This window comes from Orycteropus afer, unplaced genomic scaffold, assembly GCF_000298275.1.
Source record: "Orycteropus afer afer isolate SDZICR_OR568_19922 unplaced genomic scaffold, OryAfe1.0 scaffold00147, whole genome shotgun sequence".
NCBI lineage: Eukaryota > Metazoa > Chordata > Mammalia > Tubulidentata > Orycteropodidae > Orycteropus > Orycteropus afer.
The window spans coordinates 8062875-8076012 of record NW_006921734.1 but is presented as its reverse complement, the minus strand read 5'-3'; the positions used below and the strand labels follow the sequence as shown (position 1 = coordinate 8076012).

Sequence of the window (13138 nt, the reverse complement as noted above, 5' to 3'; positions counted from 1 at the left end):
GTTTTCCTGGCATTTAATCAAAGGAGGTAGTTCTTATCAGGGTCTTTGTATAAGAAATACAGGAAAATGTAATGAATTTTAACATTTTTAGTCAAGTAAGTAGTTCTGGTGGTACAGTGGTTAAGGCACTTAGCTCCTAAACAAAACATCTGAGGTTTAGGCCCACGAGCCACTCTGCAGGACAGAGACGTGGAAGTCTGCATCCATAAAGATTTACAGCTTTGGAAGCCCAATGGGGAGTAATTGTACTCTGTCCTAGAGGGTTGTTATAAGTCAGAATTAAGTTGGTGGCAATGAGAATAGAGAATATCTTTTACTACAGTGATTATTTAGAAAATCTAATAGTACTACATACTCAGCATGTTCAGACTTTTCAAAACTAAAGTACTAAACATTTCAAGTGAATCCTTTCCTAATACTGGGTTATAATTAATTCATTGTTCAATTTCTCCTTTGGTGCTAAAATTTAGATATATTTCCTCTTTAATTAAAAAGGATCTGTATTCTATAGATATCAGCTAGGAAAGGTAATGTTGATAATCAGATCATACCTTTAGGTATTTATTGAGCATCACTATATGCTAGGAGATGTAGATAGAAAGTTAAATAAGGCAAACACAGGCCCTATAATCTAACAAAGAAGACAAACTTTAAACAAGTGATTATAAGTTTGATAAATATTTCAGAAATAAAAGAACCAAACACAGTTAAGAACATATAAGAAGGGATACTAATGCAGCCTGGGATTTTTGGAAAAGACCTCCCCAGAGCAATGATATTTAAGCTAGAAAAACTAACATTAATAGATAATGTCAATCATCAGAGGCTGGTGATTTTGAATATATATTAGAATCAATATGCTTGACACATTGTGTGAATCCTTTGCTGTTAAGAAGCAGGCAGAGAGAAACTGGATAATTTGGTTTTTTCCATGGGGTAGGAGAATTGCCTGATGACTGTGAAAAAAGACCAAAGGAAGTATAGTTTAGGATATTGGCAAGGCAGATTGCCCAATAAGCAAAGTAAGCACAGGCTTACTTGTTCTTATTTACTAATCTGCAGTGAAAATTTCACATTTTTCACCACATAAAAGAGTCTGCTTCTATGTATGGCTGCCATCTGTCTTCCTCTCAACCCTACAACACCTTCCTACAAAATCAAAGCCTCTTTTCAGATTTACAATCCCTGATAGGGATGGAGTACCCAATAAGCAAGGTAGGTGTGGGCTTACTTGTGCTTACTTACTAATCTGTAGTGAACAGTTTCACGTGTCAGTTTCACATGTTTTTAACCCATGTGAAATTGTTATCTACAGATTAGTAAGTAAACCCATGCTTACCTTGCTTTTTGGGTAATCCACCCCTGAATATTGGCGAAGAGTTAATGAAATGATAAGCCATTAAATGTAAGCTGATAAAGAGTAGGAAATAGAATGCTAATGTACTGAGATCATAAAGCAGAGAAATTTATGGATCCCAGTGAGGTAGGAAAATGGTAGTAGTGGAAGTAGTTGCCCAAATAAGAAGGAAACAGGAAGTGTAGTCCAAGAGCAGGAAGAAAATTACTTATTTTACAAGTAGTTATGCATGTTGACAAGGTCTAGAGCATGACACAGAGAATGGTAGTTGGGGTAGAATGGTGTGGAAAGTCATTCAAGATGAGAAAGGATATAGAGAGATCAGAGTGTTGCATGGGTCATCCACATGAATATTGAATTACCCAGTATGACAGCAAAGGCTTTGCATGGGAAGAAAGGCTCTTTACCAAATGCCAAAGTGAATAGAAGGAAATTACTTGAGCAGTCTTTTTACTACAAAAACCAGTGGCTATGAGTATAGTATCTCCTGTTAGTTTTGCAAGTTGTTCCAGCAAATGAACAAACCAAGAATGGTGTCCTTTTACCTGGAGCAAGGTAAAGCTCACAGGCTAAAAGGACACCATTCTTGGGTTTGTTCATTTGCTAGAACAACTCACAGAACTCACAGGAGATATACTTATCTACTGGTTTTATTCTGGTAAAAAGATATCAGTCAGAATCATCATGAGGAAGAGATGCATGGGTGAGGAAGGTTCCTAATGTGAAGCTTCCATGGCTCAGAGAGGGCACCTCAACCTCCCTTCACCAACAGGAAGCTCTCTGAGCCTTAGGGTTCCAGACTGTTATTGGCCAGTCCCACATGATAGGCTCCTGAGGCTCATTAACACTGGCCTTCCAGATGAGTCTCTTCTAGTGGTCTAGCCAGCCACAACTCACAAATTGTCTGATGTGACCTGTGAATCTGAGGCCAAGACACCCCAGTTACTCCAAGTGTTATTTCATATAAACCAAAGACAAAAGCCACCTTACTTTGAGTAAAGCTAAGTCCTGTACCCCACACCTACCCTACAGATAAAGAAGATAGGAAAATTCAGTCTCTGGTCTTTTGTGTCTAGTACATATAAGGAAAGATCTACCTCAAAAAAAAAAGAAGCCAAACAGCAATGAGAGACTTGTTGTTGTTGTTATGTGCCGTCGAGTCGGCCCCAACTCCATAGTGACCCATCCTTGGGTTTCCGAGGCAGCATCACTACGGAAATAGGATTGCCCAACCTTCCTTCTGAGGAGTGGCTGGTGGGTTTGAACCGCCAACCTTCTGGTTAGCAGTCAAGTGCTTTAGCCACTATACTACCAGAGCTCCTAATGAGAGACTACTACACACCTATTAGCCAGTTGCCCTTGAGTGGATTGATTCCAGCTCATAGTGACTCCATGTGTATCCAAGTAGAACTGTCCTCCATAAGATTTGCAGTGATTTTTCCAGAAGGAAATCACCAGGCCTTTCATCTGAGGCACCCCTGGGTAGACTCAAACCCCAGCATTTTTAGTAGCAGCCAAATGCCTTACCTATTTGCACCACCCAGGGATTCCACACATCTATTAAAATAACTAAAATTTATGACACTGACAGCATCAAATACTGGCAAGGATGTGGAGCAACAGAAAATCATTCATTGCTATTGGGAGTGTACAATAGTACGACCTCTTTGGAAGACAGTCTGGCAAATTCTTAACAAAGCGAAACATAGGCTTACAATAGGATCCAACAATTACTCTCCTGATATTTTGTCAAATGAGATAACAGTTTATGTCCACATAAACAATACAACAACACACAAAACCTACCTGTGAGTATTTATAGCAGCTTTAGTTATGATAGCTATAAATTGGAAGCAACCAAGATGTCCTTGAATAGGTGAACGGATGAACAAACTGGTTTATCCATACAGTAGAGTGTTCCAAAAAACCAAAACCCACTGCCATCGAGTCAATTCCAACTCATAGCGACCCCCACTGGATTTTCAAGGTGGTAAATCTTTTTTTTTTTTTTTTTTAGGATTTGGGTGAAGATTTACAGAGTAAATTCACTTTTCATACAGCAGTTCACATATACTTTGTCTCATGTCATTGACCAAAATTTACAATGCAGCAGCTCCCCTCCCACTTCCTCCCCATAGTTACCTCCTCCCAGTGTCCATCCCTTCATACTCTTCTGCACCCTGAGCTATCTCCCTGTGCATAAGCAGCCCTTCTTTCTCCCATGATTGTTCTCTCCAGGGCGTGTGTCTACTTGAGGTAAATGTTTAACTCACATGCCTGTACTTTGTTTGGCTGGAAACCACAGTTGTGGGTTCAATTCCAGACCTGAAGGGCAGCTAGGGGCCATAGTCTCAGTGGTTACACCAGGCTCTATTGGACCAGCAAACCTGGTCCCCACTCAAGGTGGTAAATCTTTATGGAAGTAGATTGCTCAATTTTCCTTCTGCTGAGCAACTGAAGATTTAAACCGCCAACCTTCTGGTTAGCAGTCAAACGCCTTAGGCACTGCACCACCAGAGGTCCTTAATGGAGTATTAGTTATAAAAAGCAGTAGCATCACTGCACCCCCTTACACTGTCAGAAAAGGTGACACCAAAATGACCTCAGGATTACCAGCAGCCCCACACACGGATCAGGTGCATACCATTGGGTGAAGAGGAGGGTCTCTGCCTAGGCTGGTGGAAGAGGGGAGCTGCTAGAGGGTGCAGCTGGGAGGTACAGAGCAGTTGGGGAGCGGGAAGGGTCCATCAGCCAGCTCTGCCCATGAGGGGTGACACCATGAGTTACCACACTGGTTGACACCAGCTCTAATGATGCCACTGATGAAAACAAATGAGCTATAAAGTCACTGAGAGACAGGGAGGAATCTTAAATGCATGTTGCCATGTGAAAGAAACCAGCCTGAAAAAGCTATATGATTCCAACTGTAAGACATTCTGGCAAATGCAAAATTATAGAGAATAGATCCAGAGTTGAGGGGGAAGGGATAAAACTATGACACTATAATGGTAAACACATAACATTGTGCATTTGTTTGTTGCCCATAGTATTGTACAACATAAATTGTGAACCCTAATGTAAATTTGTTGACTTTAGTTAATAATAGCATATCAATAGTGGTTTGTCAGTTGTAACAAAAGTACCAAGGAATGCAAGATGTTAATAATAGGAGAAACAGTGTGCAGGTAATGTGGTATATAGAAACTACTTTCTGCAAAAAATTTCCATATGAAACTACTATAAGTAATAAAGTCTATTAAAAATATTTTTAAAGTTGGGGGAGCCTTTCAAACAGAATTCCAAAAGTTATGCATAGGTTTGCAATTCTCAAGTGTTTATAAACAACTTGTCTACTCAGAATAATAAAATTATGAGAATTTTCACTGACCTTTGGGCTCAGCAGTGACAACAGATTAAAATAAGTTTTCTTTTTTCCTTCTCATTCTTTTTCCCATATTAATATCTCTGTATAAAAACATGTCTACTCTCAAAACTTCTCCCTTAAGACTCAGAGAAGGATATATTCTTCCTTATGTCTAGAACCCGTCCCCTCCCATATCCTCAGGCAACTCTGCTATATCAGTGATCCCCTCTCTACTCTTTTTTCACTATATCTGTTTCTCTATAATTGTGTCCCAGTTGCTAACATCAGCAACACAATAGTAGCAACAGCAATACAACAACACACAAATCCTTTTCTTGAACCTATTTTATCCTATTATTACCATCTACTTTTCCTCCTCATCCAAGGGTCCTTATAGCAGTTTTATACCGGCTGGCAGTTTGTAATGAGAATAAGAAATGTGTTGGTGATGCCATTTTCTTGCTCACCTGTGTTTTCATTATTTTCTTTTCCCTATAATTTTGCAAGAATATAATTTTAGTTAAATAAGCATAGAAAATATTATAAGCATTTTTGTACCCACCACTCAAATAATAAAATATGTAATTGAAGCCCTACAAAAGTCGTTTTTCAGCAACTTTCCCATTCCGTGAGAATGAAGATACTATATGATATCCATAAATCCACTTACCTGGGCATGCATTAGTACACTGCAGGAAGCTAAAGGGCACCCATGAATGATGCCAGCTTCTCACACTGTGGAACCTCTATTTTCTTCCCTCAAGATGACTTTGTTTACTGCATGCAGTACATGGACATACACCTTGCATACTGACAACTATATATTACATGAGTAATAATTGTATAACATCTTTCTAATTTTTACATGACTATAAATTAGAATTCTAACATGTTCTTCTTGCACACCAGTGGGTTATCTTGCATAGTTCTCTGGTGCTCCAGCATCATGCTTTGAAGGTTACTGCTCTAAACTATAAACTCCTCAGAAGCAAGGACTTTATTTTACACACCATTGCAGTGTGCCAAGCACAGTCCATATAAGAAGAGCTCATTATTTTTTGACTGAATGAATCTTAGAAAGTTTTCTGTGATGTTTGAAGATAGCTTGGAATTTTAAAGTGGACATATATGATCGACTCAACTTGTGTAATTTTTTACATTGTGCTGGCATTTGTTTAAGATTCTACTGTTACGAGAAGAAAACGAATTGTTGAAAATAAACGGAAAGGTCTTTTAGAGCAGAAAAGACAAAATCCTGGATATCTAGGACAGAAGTACAGTGAGCAAATGCATGTAAGTACAGTATTAGTAAAAATTCAATAGTGAAAAATTGCTTGGGAAGCAGAATGTTCTTAAAGGAAGGACTGTGCTCTTGCTGTAAGCTGTATAACCACAACATAAATGTAAATGTAGACAAAGCTATTGGTGAAACAGTTCTGGAATCTTTATACTACAACCATATTATACTAAACTTGTTTAATATATCCTAATTAACTTATATGATCAGTTACTAATGAAGGTTTCAAACCAACTTTAGGGAATTGCCATAATTAGTTTTTAATTTGTTGTTATTTATAATCAACTCGTTCCGGAAAACATGAGGTCATTCACAATAAAATTTAACAAAATTATTTAAATGTATTTAAAAAAGAAGAAAGAAAGAAAAGCAGATTAGAACCATGGATAGAAGAAGCAAGTATGCTAATCTAAAGACTAATATATTGCTCCTATTTGGATTTAAGCTTCCTGGAAGACATGGCAAAGGAGAATAGAATGAGTAATGTCATTTTCAAGGAGTATTGAAATGATGAGTTTTGAGTACATCATTTTAAAAGATATTTTCCATTTAGACCTTACATAGGGGACTTTGAAATACACAATGGACAGCATCTCTAATAACAATTAAAGAACAGGTAAATAAGGAATCTCATCTGGCTATATGAATTTTTTTTTTTTTTTCAATAAAAGCCAGAAGCATGATAACATTATTAAGATAATCAATGAAGATAATTCTATGAGGTAATTCTTGGTATAACTACATACACAGCATAATGTGGTCAAATTATTAGTGAAGCAGTCCTAGAGCCTCTATGCTACACGCTAATTGTACTGTACTTACTTAGCAAATGTATAACTTGATCCAGTGATTGAATTTAGAAAATTAGCAAGTGGGTGATTGAATAGCTTTTTACTTGGAATTTCCACTTTAAATATCACTTCTTCTAATGTTTTAAAATAGAACTGGAATAGGGTGCCTTATTGTAACATTTGGTATTCCAAGTTACAAGGTTATATTATTTGTATATGGGAACTAATTGTTTTTATCTGGGTAAAATTAGTAATATGGACAATCAACTTAATGTTGACTAGGTTGTCTAATAACTGGAGCCAATGATCATTATCTGCAAAACAAAAGTCATATAGTTACATATTTATGCCAATAAAATTAGTCCCATTACCAATATATTCCTATTACTTAATAACAGACATAATACTAATTGTTGTTGTTGTTAGGTGCCATGCTGTCAGTTCCAACTCATAGTGACCCTGTACCAGGGAACAAAGCAGCCTGGTCCTGTGCCGTCGTCACCATCACTGCTCTTTGAGCCCTGTTGTGTCCTTCTCCAGGGACTAGTCCCTCCTGATTACATGTCCAAAGTACATGAGACAAAGTCTCACCATCCTTCCTTCAAAGGAGCATTCTGGCTGTACTTCGTCCCAGACAGATTTGTTCAGTCTTATGGCAGTCCATGGGATAGTTGATACTCTTCACCAACATCGTAATTCAAAGGCATCCATTCTTCCTCGGTCTTTTTTATTCATTGTCCAGCTTTTGCATGCATATGAGGTGATTGAAAAGACCATGGCCTGGCTCAGCAGCACCTTAGTCCTCAAGATGGCGTCTTGCTATATTTAACACTTTAAAGAGGTCTTTTGCAGCAGATTTGCCCAATGCAATATGTTATTTGGTTTCTTAACTGCTGTTTTCATGGACATTGATTATGGATCCAAGTAAAGTGAAATCCTTGACAACTTCAATATTTTCTCTGTTTATCATGATGTTGCTTATTAGTTGTGAGGAATTTTGTTTTTAGTTAATTACAAACAAATTCTTGATTATAAATACAGTAATGCCTAAAAATAAGTCCTCCTTTTTTGACTTCCATGTTGTTCCCATCAAATCTTAAAATCTATAAAGTGAACACATTTTTAACTTTTATTTTTCCATTATTTTTAGTAATATACTTTAAATGTAAAAGTACTAAGTAGCTGTTAATGAAAATGAACAAACTAAAATTTAAATGCCTGTTCATAGTTCCCTTTCTAATCCATCTTTACTGTTCTAGGTATTTTTCTATTCTTGTTCCTTTGCGTTCTTTTGTACTGTCTTTAAAGCGCATTTTTGTCCTTCTTTCCAGAAGCCTAACTTCCACTTTCACATATACATCTTCCACTCACACACCCACTTACACGTCTTCCAAAATCTTGTTAACCTTAGAATAGGTCTGTGTTCCTAAATCACGTCAAGTGTTGAGTTTTAGTTTTATTATCCCTGCTGTTTTGTTTTTGCTTTTTTTTTTTTTTTTTATTCTAGAGCATAAACAAGGGTTCAGTTACTACAGTAGTGACTCTTGTCATATTCTACTGGGAAATGTATTTTATGATACTGGATTTTTCCTAGTTTACCATTTCTATGTGGAGGGAATCTAATAGAGATAAATGAAAGGTATAAAAAAGTACAATCGCCACTTTGTGCCAGGGTTTCAGTCCAAGTTGTCTCAAACCTATAATGGAGATCAGACAAGGCTATGAGAGCTATGGAAGGAGGGCAATTGCAAAAACCTGTATCAGTTACTCATCAGATCAGACTGAACAAAGGCTAAGTACAGGCACAGATAGGCATTTTTATCTGAGAAAACAGCCATTTCTTAAAGTAAGGGGAAGAATGGGAGTAAAGAAGAAATGCAGACCACATCCAGAGAAGGAACATTTGTATCCCCCGAAAATGCTTAATGAGTACGCTCCTTGCCAGCACTCTGAGATTTCCCTTTTCTCTGTTCTGTGCAACATTGAGGTAACTGTTTCACCTTTAAGTTCTTGTCATGTATGATATTTACCTATCCTTGTCATTAGCCATAATGGTAGTAGTTATGATTCACCCTTCTAGTCATAAACCTTAATTTTTTACCTTTCCTTTAATTAGAGCCTTTGATTGCCACCCAATTTAATTTCCCCCTACCAAATATCTAAGATAATAACTAAAACTTGAAAATTTTTATAAGAAATTTAAAACATTAAAATATTCAGGTACCATAGAAAGGCCTTATTCCAGTAATTCTTGATTTATGCTCTAAAAAAAAAAAAAAAAGATATAAGTTGACAATGATAGCCAAAAATATATATATTTCAATTTTTTTTTAAGTCATTGCATCTATCATGAATTTTAAATGCAATCATATACCATAAGTTTTAAATATGTTCTGATTAATATTCTGTTTTTGTAGAATTTTGAGCAAAATATCCCAATCAGTTCAAGTAAGCCAAAACAAACTACAAGGGATACTTCTAATAGTGAGAAAGGTACGTTTTAGTTTAATATTTCCCTCTCAGCTTTGTTCCTAGTGATTTTCTTTTTTTCTTGTATGTATTTTCCAAAAAAAAAAATAACCAAATCCACTGCCATCAAATTGATTCCAACTCATAGTGACCCCCATTGGATTTCTGAGGTGGTAAATCTTTACGGAAGTAGATTACCCCATCTTCCTTCTGCAGAGTTACTGGTGGGTTTGACCCCCCAACCTTCTGGTTAGGGTCGCATGCCTTCAGCACTACACCACCAGAGTTCCTTCTGCATTTTCCCAAGTACTTAAATATTATGTGACTGTTAAGTCACCTTTGGAGACCTGAACTGTCCTCACCCTTGCACATTGAGGTTGTTGTCAGTTTTACTTTGTTCTGAATAATGATAAATTTAATATCTTTCTACACAAGCTTTTTCTGACTTTTCTATTATTTCCCTAGAATAAAAACCAAAAAACCAAACTCACAGCCATCAAGTCGGATCCGACTCATGGCAATCCCTCCTTTGGTTTCCAACGCAGTAACACTACACGAAATAGATTGCCCAATCTTCCCTCGGAGAAGTAGCTGGTGGGTTTGAACCGCCAGCCTTCTGGTTAGTGGTCAGATGCCTTAGGCACTATACCAGTAGATTCCAGGAATTAAGATTACAGCACTTGCCATATAATTGGCACCCAATAAACATTTGTTAGGGGAGTGCAGTGGTTCAATGCGCAGCTGCTAAATGAGAGATTGGTGGTTCTAACCCACCAGCCACTCCGGAGAAGAAAGATGTATCTGTGTCTTTCTGTAAAGATTTACAACCTTAAAAACCCTACAGGACAATTCTACTCTGTCCTTTAGGATCAGGAGGAGTCAAAATCTACTTGACCGCAGTGGATTTGGTTGGTTTTAAATATTTGTTGAATGAAAGCTTGTGTACTAATCATTGTTAAGATTTTTCATGCTCTGGTGGAGTAGTGCCTAGGGCATTTGACTGCTAACCAGAAGGCTGGCAGTTCAAACCCACCAGCCACTCCTCAGAAGGAAGATGGGGCAATCTACTTCCATAGTGATACCACCTCAGAAAGCGAAGGAGAGATCACTATGAGTCGGATCCGACTCAAAGGCAGTGGTTTTGGTTTTTTGGCTTTTAATGCTAAAGTATTTTCCTAAAAATTATTATCATTCATTTTGTGTACTTCACTGTACATGAATTATATTTCAAGAAAATGTATTTTTAAAAAAAAAAAAGCATTACTCAGAAGTCTTCTAGTGATGTATGTCAACTTGAGGTAGAATCACTTCTAATATTTGCATTGTGAAAAGCAAAGAAATGGCATTATATTAGTTACATTTTATTTTTCTTATATTAAAAATGTTTATTTTTCATATGTTTATTTTCAGTATGTTGTTCATATTCTTTTTCTGTTTATTGTTGCTGTTGTTATGTGCCATGGAGTCGGAGCCGACTCATAGTGACCCCTCCTTGGGTTTCAGAGGCAGTATCACTACAGAAGTAGATTGCCCAACCTTCCTTCCGAGGAGTGACTGGTGGGTTTGAACCGCCAGCCTCCTGGTCAGCAGTCAAGTGGCTTAGGCTTTCCACTACCAGAGGCCCCTCTTTTTCTGTTTAGATATTGGAATTTCAATATTTTCTAATTAATTTCTGTGGTTTCTTTAAATATCAATGATTCTAATCTTTAATTTAGTTTTAAGTTCTTCACAACTTTATTATTTGCATTTTATTGTACTACTTATGTTGTGTTTTTACATATTAAAAAGTCTTAATTTTTATTTCATTCAGTAAATGATTATTGAGAGCTAAGTTTCTGCCTGGAACTAGATACTGGCTATATAATAATGAACAAAACATACAAAAGTCTTGCCCTTCAGAAATTTAAAGTTTGTAAGGAAAGACTGTCCTTAAATAAATATGTCTTTAATCTTTTCTTTGTGACTTCTCTATGACTCTTAAGCTAAAAAGACCCTAACAATCCAAAAATTTGATAAATGTTTATTTCTTTTTCCTCTAGGTTGCAATAATAGTTCAATTCCTGAAATTTAGTTATTTAATTCCTTTGAAATTTGCTTAAATGGATGATCCAAAATGAAACTCAAAAATTAATTTTTTTATGGAAACAATTTATTTATTGAGTCCCCTTTCCCTTCTCCCAACTCTCTAATGCCTCTTTGATCAGAGGTCAAGTTTTCACATCTTCTTGGTTCTGTTTCTAGGATAGGTTCTGTTCAGCTGATCCTCTAATTTTATAATCTTCCCTTAACTTCTTTTTTTCTTACCCTCTTACTTATAACTCATTTTAATTGTTATAAAGACAATCTATTTTATCTTCTCTTTTACCACCAATGGATAACAAACATACAACACAAAAATAATCCAAACATAATATATTTTTTCTTTAGTCCAGGTAATATTCAGAAGTTTTATTATCTCAGTGCCATCATTTTTAATATCTTTTTGTTTAATTAAGGATGAGAAAGAGCTAGATATGGAGATCCTGATAAATAAAAATGTAAAATGACAGAATGTTTTCTAGGTTTCCCTTTGTGAAATGAATACATACATACATACATACATAAGGAAGTTAAGTATGTATAAGATCTGATCCCAGGAAGAAAAGGACCAAAGAATAATTAATGTAAGGTTTCTGCAGTTTCAGATAGTACTTCTGAGTTTTTGATGGCTGAAAACCTGGTCAAAGCTTCAGTACCTGAAGATGAAATTCTAACTGTCATGAATAGCAAGCAGCTACAGAAACCAAATATGGCTTTAAATAAGACCCAGAGATTCGACATCTGTGCATTAACAGCTGAAGAACAGAGGATTCTACAGTCTCTCAATCATCTCAATAAAAGATTACATTGTAAGTATGGAAAAAACACCTTTTGTAAAAATGTTACGTTTTGCATTTAGATAATACTAATTTATAATCTAAAATTAGAAAATTTATCCAGTTTGCCATCTACTTAAATGAAGTAAATAATGATTCAGAATGTATTTGAATATACCATACTATTTCAAGTATACCATACTCAACTCATTTATCTAAAGACAATTTCTTTGCAGCCTTAACTGTTTTTAGGAATATACAAATAGACTTCCATTGCAGCAATGTGACAGACTAGGTATCTGGATTGACTGTACATGAAAAACAACTAAAATTTTTGAATAAAGTTTTTGTTAAATATAAGAATGAGCTGTTAAAAATACAAAGAATTATTAAACTAGGAACTGAATCTAGCTAGAAATCTAGAAAGTTAAGTAGAGTGTTAGATCTAGCTTGTGTCCTGAGAACATTTAACCCACAGAGTGAAACAGCTTTGTTTTTCATGGCTTCACAGAAAAACAGGACAAAACTAGCATGAGTAGTCTCATAGAGGATACTCCCACATAAAGCTGCCCCCTCAAACAGCTACACACACATACACACACAAGAGTGAAAGAGTTTGCCTATTTTGAACTTTAGTACTAAGCAGATGAGGAGGTAGAAAATCTAAACTAAATACTACATTAATTTACAGCCCATATTCACACTAAGGAGCCCTACTGGTACAGTGATTAAGCACTTGGCTGCTAACCAAAAGGTCAGCAGTTCCAACCCATGAGTTTTGCCACAGCAGAAAGACGTAGCCATCTTGCTTCCATAAAGATTACAGCCTTGGAAGCCCTATAGGACAGATCTACTCTGTCTTGTAGAATCACTGTGAGTTGGAATCAGCTCAATGGCAATGAGTTTGGTACTTAGTTTTAGTCTGAACATATATTTAATTCACATCATTAGAATAATTCCAAACTGGTAAAACCACAAAACCTTTGGCAAAAGTAAATTCATATC

At 36.2% G+C, this 13138-nt stretch overlaps 1 protein-coding gene across 1 annotated transcript in view; it reads left to right on the top strand.

Annotated features, from left to right (window-relative positions):
* CEP126 (centrosomal protein 126) overlaps positions 1–12216 on the top strand; it is a 73559-nt gene extending 61343 nt beyond the window's left edge. Inside the window, exons 7-9 of the mRNA XM_007946039.1 lie at positions 5902–6014; positions 9227–9302; positions 11957–12216. Coding sequence (XP_007944230.1) covers positions 5902–6014; positions 9227–9302; positions 11957–12216 — 449 coding nt within the window. The remainder of the gene's footprint in view (positions 1–5901; positions 6015–9226; positions 9303–11956) is intronic.
* Positions 12217–13138: the final 922 nt, after the last annotated feature.